This window comes from Prionailurus viverrinus, chromosome A1 (genome assembly GCF_022837055.1).
Source record: "Prionailurus viverrinus isolate Anna chromosome A1, UM_Priviv_1.0, whole genome shotgun sequence".
Taxonomy (NCBI): Eukaryota; Metazoa; Chordata; class Mammalia; order Carnivora; family Felidae; genus Prionailurus; species Prionailurus viverrinus.
Genome location: NC_062561.1, coordinates 136,560,294 through 136,580,489, shown reverse-complemented (window position 1 = coordinate 136,580,489; position 20,196 = coordinate 136,560,294). Strand labels below are relative to the sequence as shown.

At 38.1% G+C, this 20,196-nt stretch overlaps 1 protein-coding gene across 8 annotated transcripts in view; it reads right to left on the bottom strand.

The window, feature by feature from the left end:
* CDK7 (cyclin dependent kinase 7) overlaps positions 1–20,196 on the bottom strand; it is a 62,176-nt gene that overhangs the window by 37,124 nt on the left and 4,856 nt on the right. For 6 of the 8 annotated variants that reach the window (XM_047879314.1, XM_047879265.1, XM_047879292.1 and 3 more), the window contains exons 3-8: positions 16,078–16,111; positions 15,105–15,172; positions 14,089–14,157; positions 11,097–11,207; positions 9,969–10,087; positions 7,215–7,314 (exon numbers count right to left, since the gene is read on the bottom strand). In XM_047879314.1, the coding sequence (XP_047735270.1) occupies positions 7,215–7,314; positions 9,969–10,087; positions 11,097–11,207; positions 14,089–14,157; positions 15,105–15,172; positions 16,078–16,111 (501 nt within the window). Of the gene's footprint in view, positions 1–7,214; positions 7,315–9,968; positions 10,088–11,096; positions 11,208–14,088; positions 14,158–15,104; positions 15,173–16,077; positions 16,140–20,196 lie in introns of all 8 variants that reach the window. The other 2 variants (XM_047879274.1, XM_047879319.1) reach the window with 2 other exon arrangements.

Genomic DNA, 20,196 nt, shown 5'->3' with positions numbered 1-20,196 from the left:
CCTAGGGGCGCCTGGCTGGCTCAGTGGGTTAGGCAACCGACTCTGGATTTTTTAGCTCAGTTCATAATTTCACAGTCATAGGATCAAGCCCCGAGTCAAGCTTCTCGCTGAGCATGGAGCCTGCTTGGGATTCTCTCTCTCCCCCTCTATCTCTGACCATTCCCTGCTCGTGCGCACACATGCTCTCTCTGAAAATAACTAAGGTTGAAAAAAATAGTAACTTAGTTTTTCTAGAGGTAAGGATTTCTTATCCCCCCTCACTTCGAACTTTTCCCACTGTTTTCCTATGGCAACTTAGTTTGTACCGAAGGATAAGATTCCAGTTATTCAATAAAATTTCTATATGATCAAATCTATCAAAATCCATTAGTTCCATTTTTTTCCCCAGGGACTGCCCTGCTGAATCTCTCATCCCACCTGCTACAATCTGGACTAGTTGCTCACTGGGCCTGATACACATCTGTTTCCTCAGAACTTCTTTTCACTATTAAATGGGGAATTCAATTCATCCCTTTTCTGTTCAACCTCATGCTCCCTGGATCCCACTTCTTTTTCTTGATTTACTCATGTAACAGTAGAGCATATCTACCAATAAATTCCCAAGAAAGGAAGTAGATATAAAATTTTTAGTGTAATAAATTGTATTTATTCTCAGAGCAAACTCAAAATACAAACGGTAACAGAATTCTATGCTGAAAATCATTTTCCAGAATGCATTAGTGGTTCAGTCAGTTAAGTGTCCAACTTTTGATTTCAGTTCAGGTCATGATCTCACACTTAGTGTCGAGCCCTTTGTTAGGTTCTGTGCTGAGCCTGCTTAGCATTCTCTCTCTCTCCCGCCCCACCCACACCCTCCACCCTGCTCGCACTCCCTCTCAAAATAAACACACACAAAAAAAGAAAATCATTTTCTTTCACAATGTGTTCTATAGTCTTCCAGATTTCAACGTTGCTGTTGAGAAATCAGACACTCTTTTCTGTCACTCTCTTCCCTAATCCTTCATTATGGTTTCTGTGTAACCTTTGTTTTCCCTCTCTATGGAAATAAAATCTTTGTCTTCTACTCTGGCACTCATAAATTTCATAATGTGCCTTGGCATGGGTCTTAAATACTGTTTTTTGTTTTGTTTTGTTTTCTGAGAGAGGTAACAAGTGAGTGAGGGTACAAAAAGAGGGAGAGAAAGAGAATCCTACGAGGGGCAGAGAGAGAGAGAGACAAGTGGGATCGAGCTCCCCCAAAGTGTGACCTGCATTCAGGAACTTCGAGATCATGACCTGAGCCAAAGTCAGATGCTTAACCGACTGAGCCAGCCAGGCAACCGGGTCTTTTTTCATTCACTGTGCAGGGTCTTTTTGGCACTTTGAGTCAATTCACACCTATCAATCCTGGATTGTTTTCTTGTGAATTTCCTATCCTACATTTACTTTGTTCTTTTTTGCTATATTCTAGGATCAATCCTGGATCACTCTGCTAATTTTCTCTTTTGGTTTTACATGAGGAAAGAATTCTTGAGCTTACTTTTCCAGTCTTTCCACTGTTATTGTTTGCTTTTACCTTATTCGAAAAGGTTCAAGTATCCCTATTCTAACATTGTTCCCTTAGGAAGAGTATCATGTTCTTGTTTTACAGATATAGTACTATTCTCTTAGTTCTCTGATGATGTGGGGGTGGAGGGTTAATTTTCTTCTGGTACCTTTTTCCCAAGTTTCTTTTTGGTTAGTCTGTCTTTCTAGCTGGATGTTTTCATCAAATATCTGGAAATCCTTGGTAACTATGTGGTAGTCATTGGCTAATCATTCATATTTAAAGGTAAGGTAATAAAAACTCCTGGGCTTTCTCTAAAAAGAATGGGGGGGATGTTTAATGCCAGTTATCTGTGGGTCTATCTTCTGGGACCATTCGGTTCTTCCAATAAAGGATCTTCTGATCTTTTGCCTGGGTTAAAGAGTTACTACAGGTTATTACAAAAGCTATGAGGGTTCTGGGAGCTAAGCAGGGGACTAAATTGAAGGTTTAACTGTTCAGTATATGACTTTCATGTAATTTGTATGTTTTCACCCTAGCAACTCACCCACATCCTCCACTATGTCTAAGGACAGCTACGTGTGGAGACTTGTGTTTAAATTTCTTTAGACAAACCTATCTCTAGTGGAGGGATGAGTTAGGTGTAAGTCTGGATGGAGGAAGGGAAGTGACCTGGCTGTGTTGGAGACCTTGGTATTAATTGTTCCATATGTAAGTTTCTCAACCAACCTCAGTTTTTAGTCTGACACTTCATTAGTGCCATCAATGATCACAAGTGCTTCTCACTAACTAAGCCACTTCAGGATTCTGTGTGTTAAGTGCATACTGCCTCCAGCTGGCATCTTTTTCTGATAATTTCTAGCCTTTCTTCATTTCTGTTTTCACATCTTCTGCCATAGTGTTATGGGCATCTAGTTTCAAACATGGCATTTAAATATATTTTTAGAGATAATTTATAAGCGGGGGTGTTGCCCTGCCCTCTCAAAAATCTTTAAGATGTAATTACCACTTTATTTTGAAAATGTCTTCCCTATATTAAACATCAAAGCAATTTGACTAAGAAATGCACCGTCATGGAGCACCTGGGTGGCTCAGTTGGTTAAGCGTCCAACTTCGGCTCAGGTCATGATTTCACGGTTGTGGGTTCAAGTCCCATGTTGCGCTCTGTGCTGACAGATTAGAACCTGGAATCTGCTTTGGATTCTGTGTTTCCCTCTCTCTACCTCCCCCACTTGCACTCTGTCTCTCTCAAAGATAAACAGGGGCGCCTGGTGGCTCAGTCAGATGAGTGCCTTACTGCAACTTGGGTCATGATCTCACAGTTTGTGAGTTCAAGCCCCGAGTCGTGCTCTGTGCTTATGGCTCAAAGCCTGGAACCTGCTTCTGATTCTGTCTTCCTCTCTCTCTGCCTCTTTCCCGCTTACACTTTGGCTTGCTCTCTCTCAAAAATAAAAATAAAAAAAGAAAACATTAAAAAAATAAACATGTTAAAAAAAAAAAAAGAAATGCACTGTCATGTCTGAGCAGGTAGTGGGTCCAGTATGTAACCCACAACAAATCAATGTGTTTTTTTTTCTAGTCATGAATAACTACTTCTGGTTTTCATTTAGTAATTTCAATGGCTATATTTAATACTATGCATAATACATATAAGTCCATATCAGGGCTCTTTTCCAATCTCATTCTTAATAGCTAATAGTCTTAACCAATTTTCATTTGCTCAATATGGAATTTGGGCTAGTGAGTCATCCATATTTAGTTAACACAACTGTATAATGTTCAGATAATACATCTACATATTACAAACACAAACATTAAGCCTGTGCTTCTTATTGTTTTTTCCTGTTCTAAAACACCTTAGAGGATACCAAAATTTCACCAACACACAATTGTGACTAAGCATGTGAATGAAATCTTTTTAGTTTTAGGAAAAAGAATCAAATTAATCCTAAAAAGAAGACAGATGCTGACTCCAAGAGTACTAAGATTAAGGAAACCAAGAGGGACATCCCTCTGGTTCTTTTCAATTTGATGCCATTCATGAAATCTTTTATTCATTTTATTTTTTTAAATGTTTATTTGTGAGAGAGAGACAGAGAGAGAGACAGAGAGAGACAGAGCGTGAGTGGGAGAGCAACAGAGAGAGTGTGGGAGACACAGAATCTGAAGTAGGGTCCAGGCTCTGAGCTGTCAGCCCAGAGCCTGATGTGGGGCTCTAACCCACAAACCATGAGATCATGACCTGAGCCAAAGTTGGATGCTTAACCAACTGAGCCACCCAGGTGCCCCATGAAATCTCTTCTTAAACGGAGTTCATATTCATTAAAAAAAAAAAAAATTATAATAGAGAAATTTATTTTTTCTTTCTCATGTCTTTATAGGGAGGCAGGGTTCATAAACCAAATATTAGAAGACTGGCAATGTTTTAATGCAATAGGCATAATCAACAATATAGTTCTTGAATAACTAGCACACTTTAGCCTCTAGCACCTTGTATACCAATGAGTCTATGCAAAACCAACTGATGAAAACTGTGGTCTGAGCTAATACAGCTCAAATGAAGTATTAGAATGACAGAGTGAAGCCAACAGGTCTGGATCCTGATCATTTAAATGAAACGAAAGAAGAGCAGGCAGTAATTGGTTGATCAACCTTTGTATCACCATATTATCCCTAGAGAAGGCTTTAATACAGGCCTGAAAGATGCTCAGTGTCCTTATGTAAGGCATAAAATGTTCTTCCCAAACTAGACTTCTTTATAAACTAAAATGATATCCTTGAAACTATCTAGATCAGATAATAAGACAGTTGCTCACTAGTTAATATCCCAGCTTAGATTTTCTATTAATCATTGTCTCAAAATATGATTATGAAAAAGAACATAAGATCATAAATTAAATGTGTTCTTTTTCATTTAATAATCACAGAGGATGTTAAGACCGCAGATCAATTTGCTTCTAAAATGATTTAAACAGGAGTGCCTGGGTGCCTCAGCCGGTTAAGTCTCTGACTTGGGCTCAGGTCATGATCTCATGGTTTTTGAGTTTGAACCCCACACTGGGCCCTGTGTTGACAGCTCAGAGCTTGGAGCCTGCTTTGGATTCTATGTCGCCCTCTCTCTCTCTGCCCTTCCCCCACATGCACTCTTTCTCTCTCTCTCAAAAATACAGTTAAAAACAATAAATAAAATGATTTAAACAATATTGACTACTTTGGTTGGACATAAGCTTATTTATTGTTTATAAAATATAATATAAAGAAAACAACACTTTAAAAAAGGCTGAATGCTGATAACAGCAAATCTTTTGAACTAAACTGCATTCAATTGTTTGGATGGCAGGATCTCACCACAGATTCAGAACTGTGTGGACAGCAATTCCATGAATATATTTTTTTAATTTTTTTAATGTTTACTTATTTTTGAGACAGAAAGAGTGTAAGCGGGGGAGGGGCAAAGAGAGAGGGAGACACAGAATCTGAAGTAGGCTCCAGGCTCTGAGCTGTCAGCACAGAGCCTGACGCGGGGCTCAAACTCACAAACTGTGAGATCATGACCTGAGACAAAGTAGAATGCTTAACCGACTGAGCCACTCACGCGCCCCAATTCCATGAATATTTTTAAATGAGCACAGAAGAATTTAAAATAGAAAACATTTCAAAAATAGCAAAATAGGAAACATTTTTCTTCAATTGTGCAGGACTAAAGTATGGCAAAATGGTACAGTTCTTCACCAAATGGAACCATTAATTTCTTCATAACCTTCAAGCAACAAGGCCAATGTCCAACTGTGATTCCAACCAGGTCCACAATTTCTAATCTATTTATTTAAACTATTTTTGTATTTATTTTTTTAGTATTTATTTATTTTGAGAGAGACAGAAAGAGACAGAGACAGAGAGAGAGCACAGGAGGGGTAGAGAGAGAGAGAGAGAGAGAGAGGGAGCTAGAGAACCCCAAGCAGGCTCAGCACTGTCAGTGCAGAGCCCAATGCAAGGCTCAATCCCTAAACCGTGAGATCATGAGCTAAGCCAAAACCAAAAGTCGGATGCTTAATCAACTGAGTTACCCATGCGCACCTATTTATTTTAATTTCAATTAGTTAACAGACAGTGTAATACAGGTTTCAGGAGTAGAATTCATCACTTACAACACCCAGTGCACATCACAAGTGCCCTCCTTAATACCTATCTCCTATCTAGCCCATTCCCCACCCATCTTCCTCCATCAATCCTCAGTTTGTTCTCTATCATTAAGAGTCTCTTGTTAACCTGTTCACTCTTAACTGCTCTCTCTCTCTACTTACTTTCTCAATGGAATGATAAATCATAATATTAGGGGCCAAAGAATTCTGGCTTTATCTTGGTAATGAATGAACTGTTTGGGGGAACTAAATGATCCTCAAATGTAAATTTCTGGTAAATTCTTTGTTTTTGTGGGTAGCAGAGCTGATCCACAAGACCCATTACTAGCACACGGATTACTATTCATCTTTAAATCTAAATGTGTGAGGGTTTCTTCTGCAAGCACCCAGAGGAATGAGCTTCTCAAAATGATGCATATAACTCACACTAAACTAAGAAAGATATTTAAGAAGGCAACTTTGCAGGGCATTTGGGTGGATTAGTTGGTTAAATGTCTGACTTCATCTCAGGTCATGATCTCATGGTTCGTGAATTCAAGTTTTGCATCGGGTGAGCTCGAGTCCAGCTTCAGGTAAAAACACGAGCTCTGCTTCAGGTGAGCTCTGCTTCTATTTCTCTCTCTCTCACCCCGCTTCAGGTGACCCCCTTTCTCTCTCTTTCTCTGCCCCTCGTAGGAATGTCTCTTTCTCTCCTCTCTCTGTCCCTTGCTCTCTTGCGCCCCCTCTCTCTCAAAAACAAATAAACAACAAAACAGTAACTGGTGTATAAAAGCTATTTTCTGTGTTCAAGAAACTAAAAAGCTGTATTTTTGTGCCTTGGGTTTACATTTCTTTAAATATGTATCACTTGAAAACAGCTGGGGTTGGAATATCTGGAATATAAGGAGGAAAAAACTCTCAGCTTCAGAAGGACTCCCCAATATTCCTTTGCCGTCATCATTCAGAAAGGCTAAACCCAACTTTATAGCTAAAGAAAAGTTTCTCATGCACCATCTTTGTCGCCACCAGGGTAGGAGATGATGTCTTGTTTTAAGATGGTCTCAGTTGAGAGGAATGCTATAGGACCAACATGTCTGCTTTGTTTGAAGAGAACTAAAATAATCTTCTCACACAAGGTTTAGTTATATAGTGCAGCTGCAGTGGCTGGTTTTACACATCTCTTAAAGTGTAATTTTAAACAGCCCCAAACTAAAAATGTCCCAGGACTACAAAAGTTCATCCTAACACATTTAGTTACTGCAGAGATATTACCATATTATGGCCTAACGAAGATTTTATTATAGTTGTATTTCAGAACATAGAAATGACCTATAATAAAACCTTCATTGTCTTAAATGAGAGATCCTCTCATCTCACATCAACATTAACAAAAGGTACACTGGGGAAGATGGCTTTTTTTTTTAACTGGTCGGCTTGTAGGCTTTTTATTATAAGAATGGTGCTCCTCTTTGAGAATTATCGATGGGAAGATAATCTTACCCAAGTTATAAGAATACTGATTACAATACTGAATTACTGTAGTGTATATACATCAATCCTAGACTTACCCTTAGAAGCAACTCTGCCAATATACAGCCGACAGCCCACATGTCCACACCTACACCATACATTCTAGCTCCAAATAGTAACTCGGGGGCCCGATACCACCTGAAGAACAGAAAGAAATATTGTAAGTTTTGTTTGTTTGTTTATTTATTTATGAATGAGACAAAGAGAGAGCATGAACAGGGGAGGGACAGAGACAGAGGAAGACACAGAATCTAAAGCAGGCTCTAGGCCCTGAGCTGTCAGCACAGAGCCTGACACAGGGCTTGAACCCACAGAGCACGAGATCATGACCTGAGCCAAGTCAGACGTTTAACCAACTGAACCGCCCAGGTACCCCAGAAATATTTTAATTTTAAAATGAATTTTAAAATAATTTAAAATGAAATTATTAAAGTATTTCTTGGAGAAAACTCCTCAGCGAAACATCATCCCACTGATGAAATTCATGTTCACAGATATAACTCAAGAAAAACTGGCTGTAAAACCAATCAGTTCCATACTGGAGATTAAACACATCCTTGGTCCATTCACTCTTCCACTCTTAGATGACTGACACCTTCTTTCTCCTGAAACTTTTTTTAATTTTTTTTTTCAACATTTATTTATTTTTGGGACAGAGAGAGACAGAGCATGAACGGGGGAGGGGCAGAGAGAGAGGGAGACACAGAATCGGAAACAGGCTCCAGGCTCTGAGCCATCAGCCCAGAGCCCGACGCGGGGCTCGAACTCACGGACTGTGGGATCGTGACCTGGCTAAAGTCGGACGCTCAACCGACTGCGCCACCCAGGCGCCCCTCTCCTGAAACTTTCAATACCATCTTTCCCCTAAGCCTATAATCCTACTTCCAACGTCACTGAAAAAAATTCAAGTAATGGGAAAAGAAAGAATTATTTTTTCAAAAGAAAAAAAAATTTTCTACAGATTCACCTGTAGTCATTTGTATTCACACAACCTGCCTTTCCATCTGTAACTACAGCTAAATCATCCCGGACTGTTTTTTTTTGTTTTGTTTTGAAATGTTTATTTATTCTTTTTTTTTAATGTTTATTTTTGAGAGAGAGAAGAGAGAGGAGAGAGAGAGAGAGAGAGAGAGAGAGAGAGAGAGAGGCAGAGCATGATCAGGGGAGGGGCAGAGAGAGGGAGGGAGACACAGAATCTGAAGCAGGCTCCAGGATCTGAGCTGTCAGCACAGAGCCCCCGACGAGAGGCTTGAACTCAAGAGCTGTGAGATCATGACCTGAGCCAAAACTGGACGCTCAACCGAATGAGCCACCCAGATGCCCCTATTCTGGACTATTTTAAAACCAGTATCTCAACTGTGGGTACTACAGACCTTGCTCTCTTGCTTATTTTTTTTTCTTCTTTTTTTTAACATTTATTTATTTTTGAGAGAGAGAGAACATGAGTGCGGAGGGGCAGAGAGAGAGGGAGACGCAGAATCTGAAGCAGGCTCCAGGCTCCAAGCTGTCAGCACAGAGCCCGATGCAGGGCTCGAACTCACAAACCGTGAGATCATGACCTGAGCCGAAGTCAGCCGCTCAGCTGACTGAGCCACCCAGGCGCCCCTCTCTTGCTTATTTTAAAGAATACTGAAATTCTCTCCATTTTCTCCCACATCAACGTTTTCTTCTTCACTAGACTTTTACCAATAATGTACAAACAACATTATTTCTTCAGCCTGAAGAAATAAACTAAAAAACAAAGTAACAACAAAAAATTCTCTGGGCCCTACCTCCTCCAATAGCTGTCTCCACATTCTCTAGTTATTCTGAAAAGCTGTCTGTTCTTATGGTCTCCAATTCCTACTCTCTTATCCTTTCTTTTTTTTTTTTTTAATGTTTTATTTATTTTTAAAAGAGAGAGTACAAGAGGGGGGAGAGGCAGAGAGAGAGAGACACACAGAATCCACAAAGCAGGCTCCAGGCTCCAAGCTGTCAGCACAGAGCCCAACGTGGGGCTCAAATCCACAAACAATGAGATCATGACCTGAGCCGAAGCCGGACACTTAACCAACTGAGCCACTCACACCCAGGCTGCCCCATATTTTCTTATCCTTTTAAACCCTTTCACGGAGGAAATTTCAGATCCTTAAAATAGACTTGGAAATTAACAAATGACATCCTGACTAGAATTATAAAATCTGTCCCTATCTATTTCATTTGATTTTTTTTAGTTTTTATACATAAAAAGTATAAAACATGACTACTAAAAACATGAAAACTGCAGTTATCAATGTACTGCTTTAGAGAATTTTTATTCATACTGAACGATTTAAAACATGAAATCACTTAATGACCTATAAAATAAACACAACCCCCCCCCCCATCAGGTAAATATGTAAACAAATAGCCACTACAGTTCCAGCCAACCTAACTAAAATGTAGAAGTGGTATAAATTAGTCCCAAAACTTGTTAGGTAAATGTCTGAAAATGGACTTAATCGAACTCCATTTGAAAAAATGGCTGTATTTTTTTCATTGTGGTTAAACGTAAAGAGGTCCATGTTTTTAGCAAAACACCAACAATAATTCCTGAACTCTGCCGAGATATTTCAAAGAAGCCAAATGATGCTCATTTGTGATTAATATCCTACACAACAAGGGGCACCTGGCTGGCTCAGTCGGTAGAGATAGGGCTCTCAATCTCAGGGCCATGAGTTCAAGCCCACGTTGGGCCCATGGAGAACTTGTTTAAAAAAAAAAAAAAAAAATCCCACACAACGTAAGTTTTCAGTGTTTTAAAAAATTCTTACCTGGTTACAACCTGATGTGTATATGCTCTATTGGGGCTCCCAAATGATTTGGCCAGGCCAAAATCTGCCAGTTTTAGAACTCCATTTTCATCCAGCAACAAGTTATTTGGTTTTAGATCCTGTACATGGAGGTTTTAAATAAATACATAAGCAGGGCACAAGAGAATATTATAACAATACACTTAGTTGGCTTAACTTTAAACTTTGCAATAACAGGGTAAACCCCAAATTTAAATAATAATCAATACTTTTCTCACTGATATAAAATCCTACCAAAGAAAAATTAAGATTGGTTATATTACTTTGGTGAGACCTTGGATCACTGAGCTTCAATTTACCTACAAGGTTGCTGTGAACAGCCTAGTGTAATGACGATGAACTCAACAAAGGGTCGCCGCCATCTGAACTTTGGTAAATAAAAACATTATGCATTTAGAGAGGATGGGGAATATATCCTTCAAAATCTATACTATAAGGATATTAGCAATAACCTCAAAGGGATCCCAAGTTTAGGATATGAGGATTACTGACTACAAATTATATATTCTCAGCTATTTATCTAAACAGACTATCTAAGAACATCTACCTATTAGATTATCAGTCTTGTTTCAATAGTTGGATGTTTCTAACAATGACTCAACTATTTCAGAAATTTTATTACTTCATAGATTTTTAGAGTTCTTAGAAATTTTGTTTTTCTAAAAAAATTTTAGGATTGTATAATTTAATCCAGATTCTCACTGTATTTTTTTTTCTGTCACAACAATACAGCACAAAGAACACTGGAGTTAACCCAAATATCTAGATTCTTATACTCTGTCAGTTACCAGCTACTGACCTTGAAAAAAATACATATAACCTTGGTCAGGTGACTTAGCAACTTAGCTCTTCATCTATGAAAAAAATGAACTGGGCCTCTTCCATTTTTAAATTTCACATAGTATTTTAGAATCCTCATAGCACCACCTCCTGGAACAACTGAAGGGAACACAGAGGAAGAAGGTGGGATAAAATGGGGTCCAGCTATATTTTTAACAATTTACATATTCAGACCATTTATGTAATAATTGGCTACATAAACCTTGACTAAAATATAAAGAATCAATCATACTTGGTTAAAAACCTTACCCTATGTAGAATCCAATGTTGATGTAAATATTCTAACCCTTGAAGAGTCATTAACATGTAGGCTTTGATGTGTGATGGTGTCAGCACTAGACTATTATCCTTTATTATCACCTGCAAAGCCGGTATATAATACACAATTATTCCAAATAAATTGTATCACATAAAATCATTTACAGACATAAAATCAATTTATCCATTCTACAGAACAATCTCAAGAAAGACTGCCTAACTCTCCTTAGGAAGCACTGTCAGAATTTCAAGTTACATGGTTAGGAAAAATATCTCTTCTGGTGCTTTCTCTCCCCCTGTTCTGTTTAAAAGGCACTAATAGTGAACATCTGTTGTTTTGCTTGCCCCAGGATGTACAGCCCCTTCTGATAACAGCATTCATCATTTGTTTGAATGTAAAACAGGACTGACCACTACCTGTGGCCTCTAGAGCTAGATACAAGACCCAGGCACAGGCAACCACCAAACTGAAGCCTGTTATCCAGGACAGTGGTTTAGGGATGGACACGTGATCCTAGCCAAGCTAATTAAAGAGGCCAAGTACTTCTGCTAGAATGAAAAAGGACAAAGTACCTTCTCTTTCTTTAGAGATTAATAAACTCTAAGGATCTGAGCCTGAAGTGCCTGAGCCACTATATTGAGAAATTAGGCACTATATTGAGAAGGAAGGCAACAAAGTAGAAAATAGAGCTAAGTTAAAGCCCAAGACTGAGTTCTGATGGCATTATTTGTGAACTGTACTTAAAGACAGTTTATTCCTAGATTTTTAAGTTATACTAGCTAAAAATTCCCATTTTATTTTTTGAGAAATCAGATTTGGATAAAAGGTATCCAAACTGGCAAGAAGAAATAACTTTCATTGTTTGCAGATGACATAATACTATATATAGAAAACCCTAAAGATTCACATAGTCTTTAAAGAACTACTAGAGAGCCTAAATGTCCATCAACTGATGAATGGATAAAGAAATTGTGGTTTATATACATGGCAATGAGAAAGAACGAAATATGGCCCTTTGTAGCAACGTGGATGGAACTGGAGAGTGTGATGCTAAGTGAAATAAGCCATACAGAGAAAGACAGATACCATATGTTTTCACTCTTATGTGGATCCTGAGAAACTTAACAGAAACCCATGGGGGAGGGGAAGGAAAAAAAAAAAAAAAGAGGTTAGAGTGGGAGAGAGCCAAAGCATGAGAGACTCTTAAAAACTGAGAACAAACTGAGGGTTGATGGGGGGTGGGAGGGAGAGGCGGGTGGGTGATGGGTATTGAGGAGGGCACCTTTTGGGATGGGTGTTGTACGGAAACCAATTTGACAATAAATTTCATATATTGAAAAAAATAAAAATAAAGAACTACTAGAACTGATAAGTGAATTTGGGAAAGTGGCAGGATACAAAATCAATATAGAGAAATCTGTTGCATATCTAAACACTAATATGGAAGTAGCAGAAAGAAAAATTAAGAGAACAATCCCATTTGCAAAAACAAAAAAAGAAATCAGATTCAGGTAAAATATGCCCTTTTTGGTGCATAGTTCCATGAGTTTTAACAAACATATCCAGTTGTGTAATCACTACCATGATCAAGATAAGAGTTCTATAACCCTCACTCCCACCCCCAACTGCCTCAGGCCCCACTGTACCCAGTACTTCCCTCCACTCCAATCCTGGCCACAACTGATCCAATTTCTATTCCTTTAGTTTTGCCTTTGCCATAATATCACATAAATAGAATCATATAATACATAGCCTTTTGAACCTGGGTTCTTTCATTTAGTACAATGCATTTGAGATTTCTCTATACTGTTGCTTAATTGAGTAGTTAATTTCTTTTTATTCCCAAACAGTATTCCATTATATAGATATACCACAGTTTGTTTATATATTCACTAGACAAAAGTGAGTACTGGATTGTTTCCAATTTGGGCAATAATGAATAAAGCTAAACATCTGTGTACCAACTGATTTCTGTGTAGACAAGTTTTTGTTTCTCTTGAATGCCTAGCAGTGGTATTGCGAGATCGTACTTTATGTGTGTATTTAACTGTTTAAGAAACTGCCAACTATTTTCCAAACTGGCTGTACCATTTTGCATTCTCACCAGCAGCATATGAGACTTTCAGTTGTTCAACATCCCTGGATTGTCAATTTCTGAGATTCAATTAATATTAAGAAAAACCGTAACATTTTAATTTCTCAAAAACAAAAATTTGGCTTTCAAAAAGATGATATTCTGTAATAATATGGAAATTCTGAAAGACCTGATACTCATTTATCTAAAAATAATGTCAATAAAGTATAGGGAACTTGGTCAACAAAAATGCTTTGAAATCCAAATCTCTGTATCTAACACTGGGAATATGGCTAAATGACTCCAAAGATCTTTCACTTAAGAATACTGGGGCACCCGGGTGGCGTAGCCAATTAAGCGTCCAACTTCGGCTCAGGTCATGATCTCGAGGTCTGTAAGTTTGAGCCCTGTGTCGGATTCTGCACTGACAGTGTAGAGCCTGGAGCCTGCTTTGGATTCTGTGTATCCTTCTCTCTGCCCCTCCCCCACTCACGCTCTGTCTCTGTCTCTCTGTGTCTCAAAAATAAACAAACATTAAAAGAAAAAAAAAAGAGTACATTCACTTTTAGGGGTGCCTGGGTGGCTTAGTCAATTAAGCGTCTGATTTCTGATTGTGACTTAGGTCATGATCTCACAGTTGTGAGACTGAGCCCCGAGTAGAGCTTTCAGCTGGCTCTGGAGCCCACTTGAGATTCTCTATCTCCTTCTCCATCTGACTCTACCCTTTGTGCTCAAACACAAAAGCTCTCTTTCTCTCTGTCATTCTGGTGGGGGCGGGGGAGTACATTCACATTTCAACAAAATTAAGCATTCCTTTGACTAACAGTATCTTTAAACATAGGAAATAAACATTTAGGTTCTCTTTTGATTTAGAGAGAAAAAAATTTCTCTACGAATCTTAATCTTACCTCCAGATCAGTTTCCATAAAATCAAAGACAAGGCTAATATTAGATTTATGTCCAAACGCATCAAGGAGCTGCAAAGCAGTATTAAAAAAAAAGATCAAAATCTGATTCTCTATTAAATACTTGAAAATTATACCAACCAAAGTAATTTCAAAAAATTTAAACTAGCACTGGACTGCTGATATTTCCCTGTTAAATTTGAATTATTTTATTAAATTTGACATTTATCCTTTTTTCCCCCCTAGGAATTAGTACTTTGAAGCACAAAAATACTAAACTTTAATATTTTTAAAAAGTCACTAGGAGTCCCTGCGTGGCTCAGTTGGTTAAGTGTCTGTTTCTTGATTTCAGCTCAGATCATGATTTCAGGGTCATGAGATCCAGCCTCGCATCAGGTTCTGTGCTGAGCATGGAGCTTGAGAATGTCTATCTACCCCTCTCCTGCTCACGTGCTCTCTCTCTCTCAAATAAACAGACATTTTTTAAAAAGTCACTAACTACTTAAATTCTCCTCCAAAATTTTCAGTTATAATTAAGAAATCATTAATGAAAATCTCACCTCAGTCTCTAATTCAGAAAAATTACCATGCTCAGCATTTAAGAAAATCCTATAAATAGCAGTGGCAGTTATCATTCATTATATGCCATCTCTATGCCAGGCGCTATTTTCCAGGTACTCTGCACACATTCAATAAATTAACTAGTCTCGCAACAACCCTATGAGGTAGAAATTATGGCACAGAGTCGTAGGGAGCTTACTCAAGCTTATGCATGTTAGAGCTCTCTAGGCTTCAAAATAATTTTTGACAAAATTAAATTTATTTCATCAGTTGTACGGTTTTAAAGACATTGCCTCCAGTTCAATTAGAACAAAAAATACATTTCGGCATGATAAACTTTTAAGCTTTTTTACAAGGCTCACCTAAAACAACTCACCTTGCTGAGCCTTCAATCAACAACTACCACATTCAGAAATGGCAGGGTCCCATATCCCAGAAACAATGTAGATCATACTCACGCCAATTATATTTGGATGACTTAGCTCCTGTAATAATTTTATCTCTCTTAAGGCTGTTCTATTTATACCTATATAAAAAAGCAGAGCAAAATGTGAAAAGCAATTCTGAAGCCTCATATCTTCTTCCAAACATATTTTTTGGGGAAAAGTTAGTCTTTCGGGGAATAGATATGCATATTCTACAGAAAAGTAAGGGCTACTTTGCCAATTTTTATGACATCTGGTTTTCTTTTATACTGCTTTATTTTGAAACTAGCTTCACACAGACTATGATAAATGATGACAAAAAGTATTCACTTTGCAGCATATCACTTTAGAAGACTGCTGGAATAACAGGTGTCGGCTTGTAACATGAAGGCAATATGTCAAGAGCTTCCTCCTTTTTACATTACGAATATTAGCAACAGATTCTTGATGGTAACAGCAAAACCGTGGTAAGACAGTATCTTTCCCAAAACAAAAGATAGAATTCCTAATTTAAAATAAGATCTGGTACTAGATGTTAAATAGATGATGGATCCTTTTTATAAAAACTAGTTCTTGATGACTAAATAAGACTTAACACTATAGCACACAAGGGTGTGGAAGGGATAAAGATACTTTTCTCCATACATTTATTCCAGAGTGAGTTTTCTGTACTTCTATGACGCTATATCCTGAATTTTTAAAGTAATTAAAAGCTAAGATAAAGAATAAACTGCTTACAACAACACGTTAAACAGTAATGAAGACTGCAAGACAAGCCACTGATAAATAACTTTGCTATGTCCCATTTACTCAGATGACTTGAGTGACTTACCTGACTCTTAACAACCAAATGGTGGATATCACCGATATCCTGTCTCTATGCTGAGTCTACTCTTCTAGCACCCTGCAAAAACTCTACCCAGAGCCACTTAGAACGCTAATACTTGAACTTCCTCAGTGAGAAGAAAAACTTATCCTGTTTGGTCAGATTACATTAAATACTCACCATCTTTAGCTTCTGATCTATGTCCAAGTTTAATCTGGTAGAGGGGGAAAAAAAAACAAACACTAAAAATGTGTTAAATTATTTTAGACTTCATGCATAAAATACAAACACTTCAAATACACAGCCACAGTAAAAACATGTAGCAACTTACATGTAGCTAGTAAGCAAGAACAGAGTCGAAATCACGAATTTGAAAAGCAAAATTAACAATATAAGAAAGGATCAAGGGGGCGCCTGGGTGGCGCAATCGGTTAAGCGTCCAACTTCAGCCAGGTCACGATCTCGCGGTCCGTGAGTTCGAGCCCCGCGTCAGGCTCTGGGCTGATGGCTCGGAGCCTGGAGCCTGTTTCCGATTCTGCGTCTCCCTCTCTCTCTGCCCCTCCCCCGTTCATGCTCTGTCTCTCTCTGTCCCCAAAATAGATAAAAAACGTTGAAAAAAAAATTTTTAAAAAGAAACGATCAAGTACCTACCATTCCTCACTCTTTAAGTTTTTAAGTTATACATTCAAATAATGGACTTAAGAAAATAAATGTCTCCTGTATCTTTGCAAGATTAAATGTAGAAAAGTAACTGAGGGCATTCTGATTAACAAACAAAAATAGCACTTCAAGGTAGCCTATTTGGGAGGAAATACATAACATATAAACATAAAATAACATGTTTTAAAAAAATGTTTATGTATTTTTTTTGAGACAGAGGGCGCACGCAAGTGGGAGAGGGGCAGAGAGAGGAAGACAAAGGATTCAAAGGCTGCTACGTGCTGACAGCAGTGAGCCCAATATAGGGCGCAAACTCAAGATGCACGAGACCATGACCTGCGCCAAAGTCGGATGCTCAACCAACCAAATAAGCAACCCTGGCGCCTCTAAAATAACATGTTTATTAATATGCCCAATAATATGCTCTTAGGGAACACAGTTTCTAAAAAGCAAAATTACAAATTAGGAATACAAAAAATGGTTTAACTGTTGTTACCATTAGTAAGTGTAACAATAAAGAAATAAGGATAACAAATTGCATTAATAGGTTCAGGCTTACACCAGTCTCTTACTCACTGCTTTATACAATGACTAAATGCAATCAAGAATACTAAAAAAAACAAAACAAAATAAAAAAGAACAACTACTTCTGAAAAAGCTATTGTACCTAAAAAACTAAATACAAACTGATTGCGGCCACTGTGGAAAACAGTACAGAAGTTCCTCAAAAAATTAAAAATACAGTGACCACAGGATCCAGTAATTTCACTACTGGGTATTTACCTACCTAAAGAATATGAAAACACTAATTCAAAAAGATATATGCACTCCTGTGTTAACTGCAACATTATTTACAAAAGCCCAACTACAGAAGCAACTCAAGTGCCCAAGTGTCCATCTATAGATGAATAATAGAGATGTGGTACATATATTCACAATAGACTATTAGCCACAAAAAAGAAAAGAATGAAATCTTGCCATTTACAACAACATGGATGGATCTAGAGGCTATAACACTAAGTGAAATAAGTAACAGAAAGACAAATACCGTATGATTTCTCTCATACGTGGAATTTAAGAAGCAAAACAAACTCAAATAAAAAAGGAGACAAACCAAGAAAGAGACTCTTAACTACAGAGAACAAAGAGGGAAGGTAGGGAGAATGGGTGAAATAGGTGAAGGGGATTAAGAGTACACTTATGATAAACCGTGAGTTACGTATAGAATTGTTGACTCTCTATATTGTACATCAGAAACTAATGCAACACTGTATGTTAGCTATACTGGAATTAAAAAAATAAGATTCTTGATAACGATAAAAAATATACATTAAAAGACATCTCCCTATAATACTACAGACACAACTTTTTACGTAAAGATAGACTAGTATAGCATCAAAAAATATAAGGCACTTGGGGCGCCTGGGTGGCACAGTCGGTTAAGCGTCCAACTTCAGCCAGGTCACGATCTCGCGGTCCGTGGGTTCGAGCCCCGCATCAGGCTCTGGGCTGATGGCTCAGCGCCTGGAGCCTGTTTCCGATTCTGTGTCTCCCTCTCTCTGCCCCTCCCCCGTTCATGCTCTGTCTCTCTCTGTCCCAAAAAAAAAAAAAAAAAAAAAAAAATATATATATATATATAAGGCACTTTAGGAATAAATCTAACAACAGATGTGCTAAGCCTTCCAAAACTAAATTATAAAAGAATATTAAAACATGCTTAAAAATGAGACCAAAATAAACAAATGCCACATTCATGGACAGCAAAACTCAGTACTATCATAAATATACCAAATACATAAATTTTCTTTAAGTTCAATGCAACCAAATCCAAATCTCAACAGCATTTTTTAAAGAACAGTGACAGGGGCACCTGGGTGTCTCAGTCGTTTAAGTGTCTGACTTCAGCTCAGGTCATGAACTCACAGCTCATGAGTTCAAGCCCCACATCGGGCTCTGTGCTGACACCTCAGAGCCTGGAGCCTGCTTTGGATTCTGTCTCCCTCTCTCTCTGTTCCACCTCCGCTGGAGCTCTGCTTCTCTCTCTCTCTCTCCCCAAAATAAATAAAGATTACAAATATTTAAGAAAGAAAGAAAGAAAGAAAGAAAGAAAGAAAGAAAGAAAGAAAGAAAGGAAGGTGACAAATTGATTCTAAATTCTACATGGAATATTAAGGAGCTAAGAACAATTTTAAAAATTATTAATTTTCTGAATTAAAAAAAAAATTTAATTTATTTTTGAGAGAAAGAGACAGAGCAAGCAAGGGAGGGACAGAGAGAGAGGGAGACACAGAATCTGAAACAGGCTCCAGGCTCTGAGGTGTCAGCACAGAGGTGGACGTGGGGCTTGAACTCATGAACCATGAGATCACAACCTGAGCCAAAGTCTGACATTTAACCGACTGAGCCAGGAAGGTGCCCCCAAAATTATTACATTTTCCAACCACAGTAAAAATATATTAGTTTCATGAAGTCATCTACTTCATCACCCAGATTAAACAATTATCAGTATTTTGCCACACTTATTTCATTATTTTTATTTTTAAAATGTTTACTTACTTTTTTTAATGTTTGAGAGAGAGACAAAGCACGAGTGGTAGAAGGGCACAGATAGAGGGAGAAAGAATCCGAAGCAGGCTCCAGGCTCCGAGCATTCAGCACAGAGCCCAATGCCAGGCTCAAACTCAAGAACCTCAACATCACGACTTGAAGCCAAAGTCAGAGACTTAACCAACTGAGCCACCCAGGTGCCTCAATGTTTATTTGTGAGAAAGAGAGAGAGAGAGTATGCTAGCACATGCAGGTGGCAGAAGGGCAGAGAGAGGGAAACAGCGGATTCCAAGCAGGCTCCATGCTGACAGCAGGGAGCCCAACATGAGGCTCAAACTCGCCAACCATGAGATCATGATCTCAACCAAGTTGGATGCTTAACCTACTGAGCCACTCAGGTGACCCTCACTTACTACATCATTAATCTCTGCCCCCCTTTCTGTTGGCTAAAATGTTTTATAACAAACCTCACACATTTCATGTCATTTCATCCCCATGTACTTAAGTAGGCACCTCTAAAATACGGACATTTTCTTACATATGCAAAATGCTATTTCATACCTACAAAATTATTAATAATGCCTCAGCACCATGTAATATCTAATTCATATCAAATTCTGATTGTCAGAAATTTCCCAAATGGCAGATAAAGTAGACAAGGTAATTTTGAAGAAAAACAGGTATGTGCAACTTACCAGATTTCAAGCCTTTTTATAAGGCAGTAATAATTAAAGACACTATAGTACTTGAGCAAGGATGGAAAAAAATCAATCAATGGAAAAAAAGTACGGTGCCTGGAAACAGATCCAAGTATATAATGGAACATGGCATTACAACTAAATGCAGAACTTCGTGTTACAACTCACCAGGAAAAGGACAGAGTATCAATTATGCTGGGTCAGCAAGGAAAAAAATACTGGATCCTCATATTACACAAAATAGAAAAATTAACTCCAGATGGAACAAAGACCTAAGTGTGAAAAGCAGTATTTTAAAATATTTAGTAAATAGAATCCTTTACAAACTGGAGGTTGGAAAGCATACAAGATGGAAACCCATGAAGGAAAAAAATGGACAAATTCAACCAGAACA